The sequence below is a fragment of the Alexandromys fortis genome, unplaced genomic scaffold, assembly GCF_014885135.2.
Source record: "Alexandromys fortis isolate MF-2015 unplaced genomic scaffold, M_Fortis_MF-2015_v1.1 scaffold_190, whole genome shotgun sequence".
Classification (NCBI taxonomy): Eukaryota; Metazoa; Chordata; class Mammalia; order Rodentia; family Cricetidae; genus Alexandromys; species Alexandromys fortis.
Genome location: NW_026068059.1, coordinates 2,975,141 through 2,994,443, shown reverse-complemented (window position 1 = coordinate 2,994,443; position 19,303 = coordinate 2,975,141). Strand labels below are relative to the sequence as shown.

Genomic DNA, 19,303 nt, shown 5'->3' with positions numbered 1-19,303 from the left:
CATCTGATATGTAACCCCAAAGGGGTCACGACCTACAGGTTGAGAACTACTGCCCAAGAGCCTCACCTGCCTCCAAGACGGAAGTGACAGGGACTCCATTGGGCTTACTCCGATTTTCTCTTTTCCTTTCCCTCTTCTTTCCTACTGGGTCACATATTCTGGGGCTGAGCCATCAGCAGCCAGCGCTACACACTAGAGGTTTGGAGTGGGCATTTATTTGTTCTGAGGGTCTTGAGGGCTGGCGGCCGATGGTCCAAGAAGCCGTGTGTTGTCTCCTCTTCTCTCTTGGACCTGAGGCCTGAGGGTTGAAGGAAAGGACTGAGGCCAGCCCTGTCAGCTGTCTGGGACAACACATTTGTGCCACAGGTAGAGGAAGTGTCCTGATCTGGACACTGTAGACAGATTAACTTTGTGTCTGATGAAGACTCGGAGGGAGAAGGAGAAGTAGGGAGAATCAGATTTCTGTGTTGTTTTAGGGGTGTTTTTGAAACTTCTTCTTCCTGGGGTGATGCTGACCACTGGTTCCTTACAAGTTAAAGGCATGAAGAGCCTCCAGGCAGTTTTCCTGTCACTCTCCCTCCTTCCCTCCCTCTCTCTCTTTATTATTTGCTTATTTCTTTGAGACAGAGTCTCACTATATCATCCTGGCTGGCCTGAAGCTTGTTACATAGACCAAGTTGGCCTCAAATTCAGGGATTTGCCTACTTTGGCCTCCTGAGTACTAGGATTAGAGGTGTGTGCCACCATACCCAGCTGCTTTTATTTCTGTCTAATATTAACTTTTATTGTTTATTTATTTGGGGGGCTTACTAATTTATTGATTCCTATACAGGATCTCTTGTAGCCAGGCTGGTCTCGAACTCATCATGTCTCTGCAAACCTGGCCTAGACTTTCTGATCCTCTTGTATCTACCTGCCAGATGCTACACTTACAGGCATGTACATCTCGTTCAGGCATTGCAAATCAAAGCCAGGGCTTCATGCATACTAGACAAGCATTATACCCGATGGGCTACACTGCCAGGCTCCTGCCAGACCCTGTAGCCCAGGTTTCCCTTGAAATCAAAGCAGCCCTGTTGCCCTCAGTCTCCTAAGTGCTGGAATTACAGGAAGGAGCTGCCACAGCTTTCCTTCAGACTCTTCCTTTACTGTTTCACTTTGTATTTGTTTATTTATTTGGCTGCAGGTTGAATCTAAGATCCAGCACTTTCCCAGGCCTTTTAAAATTGTTTTAAACTTTTGGACAAGGTCTCCCATTACCTAGGTTGGCTTGAAACCCACTCTGTAGCCTAGGCAGCTTGGATTTGTAACTCTTCTTCCTCAGCCTCCTAAATAGCTGGGATTGCAGGCTGTGCCCTCCAAGCCTTCTGCAGGTTCTTTTTTAAAATATGGTCTTCCCCAGGTGCTGTCCCGCTAGACAACTCCTGAATAATGACACGGAGACTTCTTATGAATTATGAAAGCTCAGCCTATAGCTCTTATCATATAAATTAACCCATTTATGCTAATCTGCGTTCTATCATATGCCGTTACCTCTCTTCCATCCTGTACCTCTCTGTGTCACCTGGCGTTGCCTGTGTCACCTCCATTCCTTCTCCTCTTCCTTTCTCTCCTCAGAAATTCGGCCTAAACTTCCTCCTAGTTATTGATAATTCAGCTTTTTATTACACCAGTCACAGAAAATACATCTCTACACCATGTACAAATGTCCCACAACAGCGGTGGTGGTGTACACTTTTAATACCAACACTCAGGAGGCAGACACAGACAGATGTCTGGACCTGAAGCAGTTAGAAGTGACCCGCAAGCTCTCCAGACACTGTCACCCACCTGCTCTGCCTCCCCCTGGTTCCAGGCCCATCTGGTAACGGGTCTCTCTTCCATGCCCACCTGGCAGGACTCAGAGACCGTGTTCTCACCATGCGGCTTCTCTGTGCGAAGGGCTAGAGGGCAGAGTTGATCAGATGGTTTTCTGTGCCATGCACGGCTCTTGGAGCACTTGGTGCCCCATACTAAGGCCTGACAACAGAGGACATGCCCACAGCATGATTCACAGGCCTTCTGTCTGCGGAGGCCAGTCGAATTATATGTTATTAATAAAAGCCACACAGCTGTAATATCCACGGGGGGAGGGGGGAATGGCTTGCTCTGAGCAATGTCCATTAATTGTGGCCAGGTGACAGTTGGCTTCCCATGGCTAGGTTAAGTAGAGTAAAACCAGACGAGGCCCCAGGCCCTTATTAAATGTCACCCCTGAGACCTATATCCACGGAGATGTTCATCCTCATTCAACCCCTCTGGAAGAACTTTTTATTATTTTTTTAATATTAAAAAGTATGTGCGGTGTGTTTTGTTTGTGTGTATAACTGTGCACCACATACATGCAGTGTCCAAAGAAGCCAAAGAAGGCGTCAGATCCACGGAGTTAGAGATGGTTGTGAGCTGCCATGTAGGTGACTGGAATTGAACTCAGGTCCTCTGGAAAAGCAGCCAGTGCTTGTAACTGCTGAGCCGTCTCTCCAGTCTTAGAAAGACTTTTTTTTCAAATGCAAATACGCCATTTTCCACCCTGCCCATTATGCCTTTCTGACATACTTTTTAACATCCAGCTCAGTCACAGTCTCTGCTAGAAGCAGGCAGTAACTTCCTCTTCCAGGCTTTCCTCATGGTTTGCCTCTGCCTCTGAAGAGCATTCTTTGTCAACATGGTTGATCCCTACACGACTTGTTCTGGTTGGTAACCCAGGGTTCAGTGCTGGCCCAGCACCACACATGGATGAATGGACAATCGCCCAGCTGAAAGAATCACCATTGCCTTCTGTTTCAATGGAGGGCAGACCACAAAAGCCTCTTCCCAGCCCTGCCCCGAGGAACCTTTCTCCAGAGTTCTCTGTTTCATGTCTGTTCCCCGCACATCGCACACCCGTGTTTGCATGTGGAGGCGTTCCTTGGCCGAAGGGGATGGGTGGCTCTGACATTCTAGTTACGCGAGCCTTGGGTGTTCCTTGAATGGAAGGGATGAGGGTGGGGGTTTTTAGGGCCCGGAAGTCCCAGTGCTAAACCATGACTGGATGTCAGACAGGAAGAGCAGGTTGGAGTAGGAACTGTTTATCAGTCCCCAGTCTTCCTTCCTGGCCAAAGTTACCAGAGGTCCCCCCAGAGGTCTTGGGGCTGAATGACACAGAAAGGAGGACCCAAGAAGGGCCTAGTCTTGTGCGTGGAGGTAAGCTACGATTGTGAACAGGAAGAGAGGTCAGGAGGCCCTGGGGATGAATATCTCAGAGTGAGGAAGGCTTAGACCCGGAGCTCTTTTTCTGACTCATCTACTTCCAAATGGGACAACCTGCGCTAGTCACTTCACCCTTCTGCGCTTCCGAGCTTTCGTCTGTAAAATGGGCGTTATCAACAAATTCAAACTGGGAGGTGGAGATGAGATCATCGGCTGGCCCTGACGCTGGGGAACCTGCAGGGGGCAGTACGGGAACCCGGGTCCTAGGAGGGCCGGGTGGGGCCGGAGTCCTGCCCCGGTGCCGGTTCCTCGGGCCCCCTTCGGCTGGTCTCCGCTCTGTGCGCGTTTCGGTGCCCAGGCCGGGCGGGATGCCAGAGTGGGCCGGGCTGCGCGCTGGCTGATTCGCGGAGGCGGGCTAGGCGCGCCGTGCAGAGCGAGCCGGGGACGCTGGGAGCCAGCGGGAGACGCCGGCTTCCACCCCTCCGGGCCGCGGCGACGGGCACCAGGGCCTGGGCAGCCTGGGTAAAGGCCTAGCTGGCTCGATCGCTCCTCCGGTCCCCGCTTGGGCGGCTGCGATGGGCTGGGGAAGCAAGAGTTGGGCTGCTGTGTCGCGGGAGCGGGCAAGTGGCACTGGGAGTTCTGCTGGAGCTTGGGTGCTGACTGTGGGCCTGCTGGCAGCTTCACTTTACTCCCTGAAGCCAAGTAGAAGTGGGAGAGCTGCTGGTGGGGGAGCTCTGCAACTTCCTGTTGCACCCCTACTTTTGACGAGTGTCATGACAACTGTTTGGTTAAATAGTTATCCTAAACCCTGCGTGTCTTATCTTGACTCTGGAGCTGATGCCGATCTTGAGATATGCCAGGTTTTCAGGTCCTTTCTCTAGGCCCCGTGACTCCTGCGCCCAGCCTTATTAACAGCCTAGCCAGCTCCTGCTCTGGCTAGCCTTACTAAAGCAGGTTACTCAATTCAGCACTTACCTAGTTTGCCCCTTCTTTCAGCCCCAGTGTCAGTGAGGAAGGCCACAACGGGATAGGGTCACAGGCATACCAAATGGCGAGGGGGCCAGAAGATACCTGGGAGACAGTACCTTCAGCAGAATCTTCGAAGTGTCTGGGATTCTGCTAAAGCAAAGTGTATGAACTGAGTTAGGGAGGTGAGAGCAAGAATCCGGTAGTCCTGGATGATGAGGAGCGGGCTGGCGGCAAACCTAGGAAAATAGCTTGTGTGGGCCTAGGATTTGTAGCTGTAAAATAGCATAAATGTAGGGCTTTGGTTTCTGCAGGGAATGAGGGGTAGGAACAGGCCAAGAGTGTGAAGGCCCAGAGACCTTGAGAAAGTAGGGTCCTGTAAGACTTGGAAGGATCCAAATAAGTTCTAGGATGATGATGGGCTGACACACAGCAGTAGGCAGGGAGCATCTGGAAGACTGTCTCCACCCCTCAAAGGAAAGCCAGGAAATACAGTATGAGTCCAGGGTTTGGAGGAGCTCTTGTAGTAAGTAACGGACAAGGGGGCTGATGAGGCCAGGTTGGCCTGGGTGAAGTGTGAGCACATCCTTACATCAAGCAGGAAGTTCATTCACACATTATTTATGCCAGTCTTAAGGGAGACTTACATAAAAGTCAGAAGATAGTGATAAAACCATTAAAACTCAGCTCAAATGACCTGATGGCTGGGGCACAAAGGCAGAAGGAAGTGACTAGTGATGATTTTGGGGGAACCTGGGCTCAGAAAAGTAGCTGGGCGTGAGCACAATACCCCTGTCTGAGTTTGCCTGTAGCCAAGCCAAATAAAACCTACCAGCAGCTGATCGGTCTGGAAGTCTGGACAAAGGCAGCTGCGACACCTCAGCGGGGAGGCAGGAGGTGGTAGGAGATGAAATGGAATCTTTCAGGCTGGGATTATCCTTGCTGAGGAGAGCTAGAAGCCAGGCCAGCTTTTCAAGCATGCTGATATCTGAGGACGGGCAGGTGCAGCCTCCCTTGGGAGATGGCGCCTTCTTAGATGCTAGGGGTAAGGGTTGGAGAGGGAGTGTGTGTGTGTGTGTGTGTGTGTGTGTGTGTGTGTGTGTGAGAGGGGGGGGGGAGGTGTGAGGGGCCACCTGGTGGTGATAGCCATACATCCATTGTTTTGTTTTTCAGTTTGTATTATTGGTTGTTCTTAAATTTTTCTGTCTCTCTTTTTCTTTATTTCTTCTTCTCCCTCCTCCCCTTACTTTTTGCTTTTCGAGACAAGTGTTTCTCTGTGTAGACTCAGCTGCCCTGGAACTCACTCTGTAGATCAAGCTGACCTTGAACTCACAGAGAGATCCTTTTGCCTCTGCCTCCCTAGTGCTGGAATTAAAGGCACTAGGCATGTGCCTGGCAAGTTTTTCTTTTATACATTTCATCATTTGTTTATTGTGTGGGGTGTGTACAAAGGTCAGAGGACAACTTTCTGTAGCATTTCTCTCCTTCTACCCAGTGTTCCTGGGATTGGTAGCAGGAGCCTTTACTCAGTGAACCATCTTGCCAACCCCGTTCACACTATTCTTTTTGCAGGGGAACCAGAAAGAAGGCCGTTCTAATTGTTCCAGGCTCTGACTTTCCTAGGATGAGGTGGGGCGGCCATTTGCCCAGGTCCTCTTGGGGCTCAGGTCTGGGAAGAACATCCCAGCTATCAGGTAAGCAGGAAACTCAGATTTGTTTTGACCCCTCCTTTCTGCTTTCAGGGTCCAGATGGTGCTTCCTAAAAAGGAGGGATCCAGACACGAGGTGCGCTAGTCCTCGCTGTGTGGTACTATAGCTGGTGTCCTTGGGCATGCCCCCTCACCTCCCAGAGCCTCTTTTGCCCATCTTAAGACAAGGGTGCTGAGTGGGCCCTTCTAGCTGTATCATTCTGATTCTTCACCCAAGACGTTAGCTGCGTGTTGGCTGTGTACCAGACCGTGGATTAGGTTCTCGGTGTACAATTGTGAATAAAACCAGATGTGAGCCCTGTGCTCATGGAGGGGAAATGGATGATAATCAAATAATCATATGGCTAAATAGAAGATTATGTAATAGCTGCTATTTAGAAATAGCACACGCTACTGTAAGAGCAAAACGGAGGGGATCTGATATCAGTGTTGGGTTGTGCGTTAGTGGGACGATGTGGATGGGGTCTGCAGATGCCGCCTCTTTCTTCTCTCTGTAGATGAGCATATCTCCTTCCTGACCCACTGGAGTTGGCCCTTTAGAGGGGTGCATCCCCTTGGGCCCGCTAGGTGAGACCTGGGTGTGTCGTACCTCAGAGCACAGACGGACATAGCTAGCTCGGGCAATGGGAACGGTCGGAATGTGCTGTCGTAATCCCCTGGGAGAGAGGGTGGGCAGGTAGGGAGGCAACGTCCCGGGCATCTAGAAGAAGCTGGCTGAGATCCATCATGTAGGTACACATAACACTGGGGAGTGGGATAGGGCTGACTGAGGTCAGTCTATGTCCCAGGCAGGCAGCCATTAGGACTGGAGGCCAGGCCCCGATCCTAGGACAGGGTAAGAGTCAGGGTCTCAGCTTAGAAAGTGCAGTCTGGACTGAACTAAGCCTATGCCAGGGTTGAGCTCAGTTCTAAACTCCAGATCATTCCATGTCTTTGCTCGCAGGGCCTTTATCCGTCACCATGGAAACTCAGCAGACAGTGTTCCCCCACCAGGGAGGCATGGACAGCTGTTCAAGAGCATCTCGGCTACTGGTAAAGAAGGGGTGTGGACAGGAGAGGGCCTGGAAGGAAGGGGAGGATGAGGAAGGCCAGAGGATCTATTATAGCCATCTACTGGTGACCCCTCCCTCCCTCCTTGTCTCCTTCCCTTCCGGTCCCTTCCGTCGTCTGTGCATCACTGGGCCTGTGCACATGGGCCATACACAAAGCACTTACGGAGACTTCCTCTCCCTACCTTCATCCAATCTCGGGCCCTGTAGCCAGGTTAAGACTATACAAAGAGAAAGTCAGGAAGCCAGTCAGCCCAGGCTCTGCATAATTTATTCAGAGGCTCCCTATTTTCTGTCCTGGGGCTTCTAAACCTTCAGAGTAATCTATTGGTTAAAGGAGTTATGTATGCCCATACTAAAATGGGTTCCTGTATCCCTGAGCTCTGTTTTGACTCCCTACCCTGACCTACAAGCACCCTGGCTGGCCTGAAGAACTAGCATCTTCAGTCGCTTGCCTTGACCTTTTGCTTTCTCACCTAGAAGCCATCCAAAGGCATCGCCGGAACCTCATGGAGTGGTTTAGCCGGTTGCCCAGAGAGGAGCGTCAGTTTGGACCGACCTTTGCTCTAGACACGGTCCATGTTGACCCTGTGATCTGCGAGAGCACCCCAGACGAGCTGCTTCGCCCATCCGCAGAGCTGGCCACAGGGCATCAACGAACCCAGGCTGGGCAGCCCCCACTGGCCCTGTCTCAGCTCTTTGACCCAGACGCCTGTGGGCGCCGCGTGCAGACAGTGGTGTTGTACGGGACCGTAGGTACCGGCAAGAGCACATTGGTACGCAAGATGGTCCTGGACTGGTGTTATGGAAGGCTGCCTGCCTTTGAGCTGCTCATCCCCTTTTCCTGTGAGGACTTGTCATCCCTGGGCTCCACCCCAGCTTCCTTGTGCCAACTTGTGACCCAGCGTTACACACCCCTGAAGGAGGTACTGCCCCTGATGACCGCTGCCGGATCCCGCCTGCTCTTTGTGCTCCACGGCCTGGAACGTCTCAACCTTGACTTCCGGCTGGCAGGCACAGGGCTTTGTAATGACCCAGAGCAACCCGGGGCACCAGCTGCCATCATGGTCAACTTGCTCCGCAAATACATGCTTCCTGAGGTGGGTTGCCCTTTGCCACACTCTGCCACTGCTGCCCTTTAACCTGCTCCATAGGGAATTTTATGTTCTTGGCCGACATGGTTGTTGTGCAGGATGGTACCTAGGTTAGTTCACCCTTGGCCCCTCCACTTCCTAACTGTGTGAGCCTGAGTAAGTCATTTACCTTCCCAAACGTCTGTGTCCTTCTTTCCTTGTTCTGTATGGGTTAAGTGGGGTACCATATATTAAGAGCTTAGCTCAGTGCCTGGGGCCTTAGTAGATAATCAGTAATTAATATTGATACGTTTTCTGGAAAGTTTCTCATTGTGTAATTCTGGCTGGCCTGGCACTCACTGTCTGTACTAGGCTGACCTTTGACTCACAGAGATCCACCTGTCTCTGCCTACCGAGTGCTGGGATTAAAGACCTGTGCCACTGTGCACAGAACTGTGAGTTATAATGTTGATAATTTTGGTCCCCTTCATTATTGGATGGTCCATCTTTAGGGGCTTGAGCTATCAGGAAGTTTCTCTCATAACCTTTAACCCTATCTTTCTCAGGCCAGCATCCTGGTAACCACCCGGCCCTCGGCCATTGGCCGTATCCCTAGCAAGTATGTGGGCCGTTATGGTGAGATCTGTGGCTTCTCCGATACCAACCTGCAGAAGCTCTACTTCCAGCTTCGCCTTAACCAGCCCGATTGTGGATACGGTGCAGGGGGTGCAGGTGTCTCATCCACACCTGCTCAGCGGGACAACCTGATTCAGATGCTGTCCCGAAACCTGGAAGGGCATCACCAGATTGCCGCTGCCTGCTTCCTGCCCTCCTATTGCTGGCTTGTGTGTGCAACCTTGCACTTCCTGCATGCTCCTACACCTGCTGGCCAGACTCTCACAAGCATTTATACCAGCTTCCTGCGTCTGAACTTTAGTGGGGAAACACTGGACAGCACCCACCCCTCCAATTTATCCCTGATGGCCTATGCAGCCCGAACTATGGGAAAGTTGGCCTATGAGGGGGTGTCATCCCGAAAGACCTACTTCTCTGAAGAGGATGTCCGTGGTTGCCTGGAAGCTGGCATCAAGACAGAGGAAGAATTCCAGCTGCTGCAGATCTTTCGACGAGATGCCCTGAGGTTTTTTCTAGCCCCGTGTGTGGAACCAGGACACCTGGGTTCCTTTGTATTCACTGTGCCCGCCATGCAGGAATACCTGGCTGCCCTCTACATTGTACTGGGCTTACGCAAGACGGCCCTGCAGCGAGTGGGCAAAGAAGTGGTTGAGTTTGCGGGCCGTGTTGGGGAGGATGTCAGCCTGGTACTGGGCATCGTGTCCAAGCTGCTGCCCCTGCGGATTCTGCCTCTGCTATTCAACTTGCTCAAGGTAAAGATCCCTGCCCGCAAAACACACACCAACACACGCACATACACATCAGCACAAACCCAACACACATCCAATACCACCCAATACACACCTACCAACACACACCAACACGCACACCAGCGCGCACATTCTCTCTCTCTCTCTCTCTCTCTCTCTCTCTCTCTCTCTCTCTCTCTCCACAGTCTCTCTCTCTCTCTCTCTCTCTCTCTCTCTCTCTCTCTCTCTCTCCTTCCTCCCAGGATTCCAGACTGCCTCATGATCTTCTGTATGCACTTCTTGCTCTTCTCCCAGTGGGGAGGGGCTGCCTCTTGTATACATTGGAATCTTCTGGAAATTTGGTTTTTAGTGGAATTGGGGCCTAAGGAATGGGGAGAAAAAAGCCGCAGTAAGGCTTGGGGGAATAAAAGGGAAATTGAGGTTACAGGGACTTTTGAAACAATCCCACATGGATTCCTAACAAGGGTTTCTTCCTTCCTTCCTTCCTTCCTTCCTTCCTTCCTTCCTTCCTTTCTTTCTTTCCTTCTTTCTTTCTTTCTTTCTTCCTACAGCTGGGAGGTCATGGCAGTCCAGTTTGCAGGCCCAGAAATGTTTTATTTTTCTTTTCTCTCAGTGGTGCTGGAGATTGAACCCAGGGCCTTGCAAGTGCTAGGCAGCATTTCCACCACCCAGCTACATCCTCAGTAACCCCAGGCCCAGAAACTCAATTGTGTCCGCTCCTTCAGAGGCGATTAGGCCCCAGGAGCAATGACTCATCCTAACTCAATCACGGAGACGGGTTTATAGAGCAGATGCCATTTATTCATCTGTACCGGGAGGATGAATGACATTGGTAATTGGTTTAGGACAGTCCACCCTGGCTGCCGGTCCACTCCAGAAACCAGCCAATAGGCCTGAGAGCGATGCCACAGCCGGGAGGATATGGGATGTTGGGGGGGGGTGGTGAGTCTGCCAGATGCTTCACTGCTTCTTCCTTTGTTTGCAAATCAGCCCTAGAGGTCTGGAGAGGCGACACTGCCCCATGTCTGTCTATCTTGAAGACACTGGGTTGGAGAGATGGCTCAATGGTGAAAATGCTGGCAGTGCGAGCATGAGGATTCAGTTTGGATCTCCAGAACCCATGCAAGTGCTGATTGGTTGTGGTGGACCACACAGAATCCCACCTCTGAAGGCTGAGATACAGGGATCCCTAGAGCAAGCTGGACAGTGAGCGCTCAGTCTGATTGAGAGACCCTGCCCCCCCCAAAACAAGGTGAAAGGGTGATTGAGGATGATTCCTGGGGTTAGTCTTGGGCTTCTTCATACACACCATGCGGTCTCATGCTCCTGTATACACACACACACACAGAGTCTCACACTCCTCTACACATACACATACACACACACACACACACATGCAGTCTCACCCTCCTCTACACATACACACATGCGCTCTTACCCTCCTACACACACACACACACACATACACACACGTGCAGTCTCACACTCCTCTACACACATACACACATGCGCTCTTACCCTCCTACACACACACACACACACACACACACACACAGTCTCACACCCCTCCTCTTCTGAGCTGGGGGTTGGGCCCAGGGCTCTCCACACCCCTGGCAATGCTCTGTCACTGAACTGCATCCTCAGTCCTCTTCATGATGGTCCTATTGATTCATCTTCACACAATGATATTCTCTGGTCTTGTTCCCAGATCAAGATTGAGTACTGTCACTTCTGTGGCAAGAACCTCACATTTGGAAAATGAACAATAAGCTGGGCGGTGGCACCACACACCTTTAATCCCAGCACTTGGGAGGCAGAGGTAGGCGGATCTCTGAGTCTGAGACCAGTGTGGTCTATAGAGTGAGTTCCTGGGCAGCCAGAGCTACACAGAGAAACCCTGTCTTGAAAAACCCCCACAAAGCAAAAAATAAAAAAGAAAGAAGGAAGGAAGGAAGGAAGGAAGGAAAATGATGAACAATAGTGGAGACTACCAAACAGCCTCATGTTTCTTTGCCAGCATGGGAGATGACATAGAACCCAACCCTCCCACATGTCATTCATTTCTCTCCCAAATATTTTAGGACTTGCTATGCACTGGGCAATGCGTTAGGTTTGTTGGAGGAATCAATTAATGACTTTGCAGGTTCCTGCCTTTTCTGATTTTTATAGACCAAACACAAAAGTCAACATGCCTACATAATCAAAGATGATTAGTGCCTGTAAGAAAAGTTCTGATGGTCTAAGAGAGATAAACGGACCTTGTTTGAGCAGTCGGGAAAACCTTCTGGAAGAGCATCTAAACCGATTTCTGTAGGATTAGTCGAGAGGACAATTGGGGTGGGAGGATCTCTAGCAAGCAGAATCATGGAGACGCTGAAAAAGGGGGAGCCTCGGCACCGTGGGGGAGGGAGCAGAGGGAGCAGGGGTGGAGGCTCAGGATGACAGCACTGAGGTTGGCAGGGGCCATCACACAGGACCATGAATCAACAGGAGCCACATCAATCATGGTTGCTGGGATGATCCGGATGATGACAGTGTTGATATATTCATAACACCCAGCCTACTCTCCAACAGCGTGGCTTAACATTCAGCCCCTTGTATCTGCTGTCTGTGTATGCATTCTGCTGCAGATTGCAAGTGTTTGAACGAGATATAGTGGCTTGTGTTTGTCAGCCTAGAACTTGGGAGGTGGAGGCAGGAGGATCAGTAATTCAAAGGCATCTTCAGCTATATAGAAATTCCAGGTCTAGCCTGGGACACAAGATCCCATCTCAAGAAGAAGATAAGAAGAAGATGGGGAGGAGGAGGAAGAACAGGAGCAGGAGCAAGAAAATATTTGACTATCAGGGCCTAGTAGCACCTGCCTCTACTCTCAGTACCCTGGAAGCTAAATGAGGAGGACCTGGAGGTCAGGGCTAGTGTGGACTCCAACAGTAAGAGCCTGTCTTTTTTTTTTTTTTTTTTTTTTTAAATTAAGACTGTATTTCTCTGTGCAACCTTGGCACTGGAACTTGCTCTGTAGACCAGGCTGGCCTTGAATTCAGAGGCTCACCTGCCTTTGTCTTCTGAGTGCTGGGAGTAAAAGTGTGTGCCACCACCACCGGGTAAGAGCATGTCTTAAAAAAAAAAGGTAGAAGAAACATTTGAAAAAAGATTGTAGAGCGTTGGTGAGATGGCTCAGCCCTGGAGAGGACCTGAGTTCAGTTCCCAGAATCCATATAACTCCAGGTCTGGGGAGGCCAAGCCTCTTCTGGTCTCTTCAGGCATCTGCATTCATGTGCACGTACCTACGTGCATATATATAATTAAAAATAAAATAAATCTTTAAAAAAAATGCAAGGGACAGGTTGAGGCAGATGACTCCCTGGTTAAGAGTACTTGTTCTTGCAGGGAACCTGGGATCCATTTCCAGCACCCATATGATAGCTCGCAACCATCCATAATTGCAGTTCTAGGGGATCCAATGTCCTCTTCTGACCTCCACAGGCAGCAGACATACACGTGGTGCAAAACAGACCTGCAGGCAAAACACTCATGCACATAAAATAAAAAATAAAACAATTTTAAAATGCAGCTGGGGACTGTGGCTCCACAATCGAGCATGTGCTTAACATGTGTGAAGCCCTGGCTCAATCCTCTGCCCGCACAAGAAGTACCTGTATTAAACATATATAGGTCTTTTTCAACACAATATAGTGCTGTTTATTTAGCATAAATAATTACCACATAATCATGCTATATTTAGCATTTACAATGTGTTAAGTGTTATAAATAATCCAGAGATTATTTGATATAGTTAGGTGTGCATAGACTATATATAAATACTAGTTTTACATAAGGGGCTTGAGTATCCTGACACATCTAATATCCACGAGCTATCCAGAACTGACCCCCTGTGGAGGTACAACTGTAAGTATTCCTTCTTCCCCACCACCTCCTGGACTGGGAAATGAATGGGCGCTTGGGGGAAAAGAAGGAGGTCCCTAACTTCTGGAGTGCATGAAACACGTGTTTGAGAGATGACTCTAGAAAAGTCCATTTGGGGCTACATTATGAAAAGTTTCCTATTCCAGACTAAATGTTTGGAGTTTGCCTCTCAACCAGTAGGGAGCCATAGAGGGTGTCAGAGAGGGAGGAGTAGTGTGATCTGGCCAATGGCGTTGTGAGTTCGAGGGACGATCCCAAGGTTAGAACAGCTGGAGGGAGCTGATTGGATGTGTGGAATCCGTGGTTAACCCACACCCCCTCCCATGCTTCTTTTCCAGGTGTTTCCACGAGTGTTTGGGCGCATGGTGAGTAAGAGTCGGGAGGCGGTAGCGCAGGCCATGGTGCTGGAGATGTTCCGGGAGGAGGATTACTACAACGACGATGTGCTGGACCAGATGGGTGCCAGCATCCTGGGTGTGGAGGGCCCCCGGCGTCACCCAGATGAGCCCCCTGAGGATGAAGTCTTTGAGCTCTTTCCTATGTTCATGGGGGGACTTCTCTCGGCCCACAATCGGGCGGTGCTGGCTCAGCTTGGCTGCCCCATTAAGAACCTGGATGCCCTGGAGAACTCCCAGGCCATCAAGAAGAAACTGGGGAAGATGGGTCGGCAGGTGCTGCCCCCCTCCGAGCTTCTGGACCATCTCTTCTTTCACTATGAGTTCCAGAACCAGCGCTTCTCAGCTGAGGTGCTAGGCTCCCTGCGCCAGCTCAATTTAGCAGGTGTGCGCATGACGCCGCTCAAGTGCACAGTGGTGGCCGCAGTACTGGGAAGTGGAAAGCATCCGCTGGATGAGGTGAACCTGGCTTCCTGCCAGCTGGATCCTGCCGGCCTACAGACTCTCATGCCTGTCTTTCTGCGGGCCAGGAAGCTGGGGTGAGGACTAATCCTTAGGTGCATGAAGGGAAGAAGGGGTTGGATAAGTAGCAGGGCAGAGAAGGCGCTAGGGAGCCCAAAGGAATGAAGAAAGGCCAGGGGAGGTGTAGGAGTTTGCTTTCTGTTGCTATCACAACACCTAAGGCTAGGCCTAATCCCAGCATTTAAAAGACTGAGGCAGGAGGAGTACTGTGAGTGTGAGTTCAGCTTGAGCTACAATGGCTGGAGAGATAGTTCACTGACTGTTCTTCCAGAGGTCCTGAGTTCAATTGCCAGCAACCACATGGTGGCTCACAACCATCTGTAGTGGTATCTGATACCCTCTTCTGGAGAAGAGGTATACTTGCAGATAGAACACTCAGGCATACATAAAATAAATACATAAGTCTTAACAAAAGACTTAGTCTCAAGGAGGAGAGAGGAGTTTATAGTTTTGGAGGCTGAAAGGTTCATCTTCTTATGAAGACCCCCTAGGCTGCGTTTCAACATGGCAGAAGAACAGAGAAGGAAACAGCTGTGTGTGGAGAAGGCCAGGCACACGAAGGAGGCTTGCTGGACAACCACCCACCCTGGGTGGGAACCAGTGCCCTCCAAGTTCAGCCAGTCTGCTCCACGAGCAGATCCCCTACTTGATCCTCAAACCAGGCTCTGTCTCTCAAGGCCCTACCTTCCTGCAGTACAACCATAAACCTCCACTCATGGCCCTCGACAGAGCGGACCGCAGCAGAGTGGGGTGGAGAAGGGGGCAGAGCGACAGGAGCAGCGTGAGGGAAGAAAGGTGTTGATGGCAGGAAGCAGGCTGGTGAGGGAGAGGCATGGTCCATAGGAGGACTCCGTGCTGAACGGCTTTTCCTGTCTCTCGCCTCCCCTCTGGCCACCTTCCCTTCCAGGTTGCAGCTCAATGGCCTGGGCCCTGAGGCCTGCAGGGACCTCCGAGACCTGCTGCTTCACAGCCAATGCCAGATCACCACTCTGCGGTGAGTGTCCTAGCGGGGGCCTGGTGGGAGGCCTCGGACATGGTGAGCACCCTGCCTCACAACATGGCGGGCACAGGCCTGCCCTGGCTCTAGAAAAGAGGTTGTCTGGGCCCTGGTTAGCTTCCTGCCCAGGTCCATTACAAGCAACAGAAAGGAGCAAGGTGATATAGCACACGCCTTTAACCCCAGCTCTTGGGAGGCAGAGACAGGCAGATCTCTGAGGTCAAAGCCAGCCTGTTCTACAGACAAGTTCCTGCAGGGTCTACAGGACAGTCGGGACTCTGTCCCTCAAAAAGAAACAAAGAAAGGAGCAAGGAAGACACCAGGAGTGGGTGTTGAGAAAGCCTTTCTCCTGGCTAATATTAGCCTCGGGGACAGGAAAGCTGCAGTAATTCCTGGGCCAGTTGCCTGGCAACAGAGTCACTGTTCCCTGCAGACTCACCATCCCGCTGGATACTCTCTAGTCGCTTCCAAGTTGTTGGCTGATTTCCTAGGAGCCCAGATGCCTGGGGGTCCTGGTTCCTGATTAGAATCAGGAGAGGTGGGCGAGGAAGAAGAAAGGCTGGCTGAAGGGGACCCCTGGTGAGCTGGCTCAGAGGGTAGAAGTGGCTGCTGCCAAGCCTGACAAACTGAGTTTAATTCCCAGGACACACAAGTTGCTTGGAAGGAAAGAACCAGTTCTTGCAAGCTGTTCTCTGGCCTCCATAGCCTCCTCCCTCACCTCACCCTCACAGGCACACATGCACAAAATAAGTAAATGTGGTTTTTAATGGGGGGAGGGGCAGAAAGCTGATGGAATTAGATAACATGGAAGACCAAAGGCTGGGGAGGAAGTAAAGGAAGGTGTTAGAAGGGCACTAATAAGGAAAGAAGAGGGGGAGGGAGTCAGGAAGCAAGAGAAATAGGAAGGAGGGGGAAGGGAAGCCTGCTTCCCCTCACTCCCCCTCCTGGGTAAGGGCCATTCCTCATTTCACCGCCCCTTCTTCTGGGCCCCATTTCTGCGTCTCCAACCCACACGTGCCCCCCTTTGGCCAAAGTCCTAACACCCACTTTGGGGGTATCTACAATGCTTTACCCCCACCCTTGCCTTGCTTGTGGCCGTAGGCTGTCCAACAACCCACTGACAGCAGCGGGGGTTGCTTTACTGATGGAGGGGCTAGCGGGAAACACCTCGCTGATACACCTGTCCCTGCTACACACGGACCTCGGAGATGAGGGGCTGGAGCTGCTGGCTGCCCAACTGGACCGCAACAGGCAACTGCAGGAACTGAACGTGGCCTACAACGGTGCTAGGGACGCAGCAGCTCTGGCCTTGGCGAAGGCCGCTAGGGAGCACCCATCTCTGGAGCTGCTGCAGTAAGTCTTGGCTGGTCTCCTGCCCCCAGACCCCAACCCCACTTTCCCCTCTCCTCACCATGTTCTTCCTACCCAGGGAGTGCTCTGGACCCAAGCCTGCCCAGTGCCAAGCCAGTCCTCTGTGATTGTCCCTTGACCTGATTCCCTACTACCGTTTCTCCCAGGGACTGCTGTCCCTGGTCACACTTAATGTTTCCGTCGGTTTCTACCTCTGTCTCTGGCTTACTGAAGATTCTTTTTGTGATGCTAGGGAGTAAACCTAGGGATTTGTGCACACTAAGCACTCTACCACCTAAGCTAAGTCCTCAGCTCTTGTTGCAGACGCTTGGCCCCTCCCACTCGCCAGTCTGAAGGGAATTATAAGGCTTCCTGGTTCTCTCTCTTGTCTATCCACCTTGGGCCTTCTCAAAACCCCGATGAATGACATCCTTCCAACTCTTTCCCACAGCCTCTACTTCAATGAGCTGAGTTCAGAGGGTCGCCAGGTCCTGCGGGACTTGGGGGGCTCGGGCGAAGGTGGTGCCCGGGTTGTGGCCTCGCTGACAGAAGGAGCGGCGGTGTCTGAGTACTGGTCAGTGATCCTTAGTGAAGTTCAGCGCAACCTCAACAGCTGGGACCCGGCCCGAGTCCAGAGCCATCTCAAGCTATTGCTTCGGGATCTGGAAGACAGTCGGGGCGCCACCCTTAATCCTTGGCGCAAGGCTCAGCTGCTTCGAGTGGAAGGCGAGGTCAAGACCCTTCTGGAGCAGCTGGGAGACTCTGGATGCTGAAACAGTGTCAGCTGTGACCTAGCTTTGGGACCACTGGACCCAAACCCTTCCCTCTGTGGCTTCCTGGCATGCACAACTCCTTCCAGAAAGATCTGCAGTTAAAGCAATAGCTACAACTGTGCTGCCCCAAACTCACAGATCCAGCCAGGACCCCAAGCTAGACTTCCCATGGTCAAAGGTCAAATGTGGTGAACTGATGCTTGGTCTTGGATATCGAGCATGTCATTTTTTTTTTTTTTTTGAGACAGAGTTTCTCTATGTAAAGTCCTGGCTATCCAGAACTGCTTGGTAGACCAGGCTGGCCTCGAACTCACTTAGATCCTCCTGCCTCTGCCTCCCAAGCGCTGGGATTAAAGGTGTGCGTCACCACCGCCCAGCGTCACTTCTTTTTTCTAGAAGGACTAAGAAGAATATGACACATGAGTGGCCAAATTGCCCTGCGTCCCCACCATCGATCTTTTTTCTCCTTCCTCTGATTGTGTTACCAAGGGGCACACCTCTCATGTTTGCTATGCTGGGAGAATCCCAGTTGTACTAGATGACTTCCCATTCCTGCCTTATGCTCACTTCTGGACACAAAATGCCCTCACACTGGTGCTTTTTCCAGCCTCGTGTCCCCTGAACAACATAGGTATCGACGGCTCCAAGTCCACTAGGGAAAAGTGTGCTCACCTTGCTGCTATTAAAAAACTGTGTGTCTTCCACTCCCTGTGATCCCCTGTTCCTAGCCAAGAAAAGGTTAGTCTGGTTTACCTTCTATTAAGTTCCTGGCCTCTAGACTCAGAGGCAGTAGTATTGATGGAGTTTAAGTACTGATGCCCGGGCTCTGGCAGCCCTAACAAGCTGAGCTTTGTCACTTATCTTCGATAAACTATTTAAAAAGAGAATAGTGAAAAAATAGAGAAAGGCTAGAGAGAAGGTTCAGCAGGTTGAGAACTCTTGCTGCTCCTCCAGAGGGCAGGAGTTGCATTCCCAGCCACCACATGGTGGGGGAGCTCACAACCACTTGTAACTCCAGCTGCAGAGAATCCAACATCCTCTCCTGGCCTCTGGGTGACCCTCTCACTTTCTCTCTCCCTCTTAAACCACACACACACACACACACACACACACACACACACACACACACACAAATAATTTTTTTTTGAGACAGGGTTTCTTTGTGTATCCCTGGCTGGCTTGGAATTCAACTCCATAGGACCAGACTGATCTCAATTAGAGATTTATCTGCCTCTGTCTCCCCAGTGCTGGGATTAAAGGCATGAGCCACTACCTCCTGGCTATAAACACATATATTTAATTTAGAAAAGTGGCCAGGCAGTGGTGGTGCACACCTTTAATCCCAGCACTCAGGAGGCAGAGGCAGGTGGATATCTGTGAGTTCAAGGCCAGCCAGGTCCTCAGAGCTAGTTCCAGCACAGCCACGGCTATTACACAGAGAAACCCTGTCTCAAAAGAACGAAACAAACAAACAGTCTTAGAAAAGTGGAGAAAGGAGATTTCTCTCAGGTGGCCACGTCAGGAAGAAGAACAAATAAAGAGGTCCAAGGGACACCTCCTCCGTCCCTTAACTCACCTTTCAGGATCCTGACCTGGAATTTAGGTTCAAATACAGTGAGAGCAAGAGGTTTGTGTACAAAACAGTCGTGTCAGGCTGTGATCTCCAACCACAATAAACACCTCTACTCCAGTTTGTCCTGCGCGGTGGTTTGACAAATTGTCAGAACTGTGTGATACCTCTTCTTGGGAGATAAGTTCTGGCTGGCATCAGGGAGGGCTTTGTCTTTTTCTCTTTCCCCAGCTTCAGAATCCTGGAGAAATTCCAGTTCTTTGGGATCCGCTGTTTGAACAGCCTGATAGCCAAAGGGAGAGGCACCAATATCTTTAGATAATTTTGTTGCTGGAGGGTCTGCGTGTAAGACCCTGGGC

The 19,303-nt window shown here is 51.1% G+C and overlaps 1 protein-coding gene across 5 annotated transcripts; it reads left to right on the top strand.

Moving 5' to 3' along the window:
• Positions 1 to 3,115: 3,115 nt before the first annotated feature.
• Positions 3,116 to 19,064, top strand: Nlrx1 (NLR family member X1). 5 transcript variants are annotated; one of them, XM_050120083.1, is made up of 10 exons: positions 3,116 to 3,222; positions 5,767 to 5,888; positions 6,401 to 6,470; positions 6,847 to 6,935; positions 7,433 to 8,052; positions 8,592 to 9,413; positions 13,676 to 14,271; positions 15,162 to 15,248; positions 16,353 to 16,604; positions 17,053 to 19,064. In XM_050120083.1, exons 2-10 carry the CDS (start codon positions 5,819 to 5,821, stop codon positions 17,372 to 17,374), a joined length of 2,928 nt encoding a protein of 975 aa, XP_049976040.1. In that variant the 5' UTR covers positions 3,116 to 3,222; positions 5,767 to 5,818; the 3' UTR covers positions 17,375 to 19,064. The 5 variants fall into 5 exon arrangements, with proteins under 5 accessions (XP_049976040.1, XP_049976041.1, XP_049976039.1 ...); XM_050120084.1 differs by lacking the exon at positions 3,116 to 3,222 and adding an exon at positions 3,616 to 3,750 and having other exon boundaries at positions 7,436 to 8,052; XM_050120082.1 differs by lacking the exon at positions 3,116 to 3,222 and adding an exon at positions 3,616 to 3,750.
• Positions 19,065 to 19,303: the final 239 nt, after the last annotated feature.

Bases quoted from the DNA above. Each gene is read 5' to 3' on its own strand.
- Nlrx1 (XM_050120083.1), top strand. From the start codon at position 5,819: ATGAGGTGGGGCGGCCATTTGCCCAGGTCCTCTTGGGGCTCAGGTCTG. The intron at 9,414-13,675 runs GTAAAGATCCCT...CTTCTTTTCCAG, and splicing joins TGCTATTCAACTTGCTCAAG to GTGTTTCCACGAGTGTTTGG. The intron at 16,605-17,052 runs GTAAGTCTTGGC...TCTTTCCCACAG, and splicing joins CCATCTCTGGAGCTGCTGCA to CCTCTACTTCAATGAGCTGA.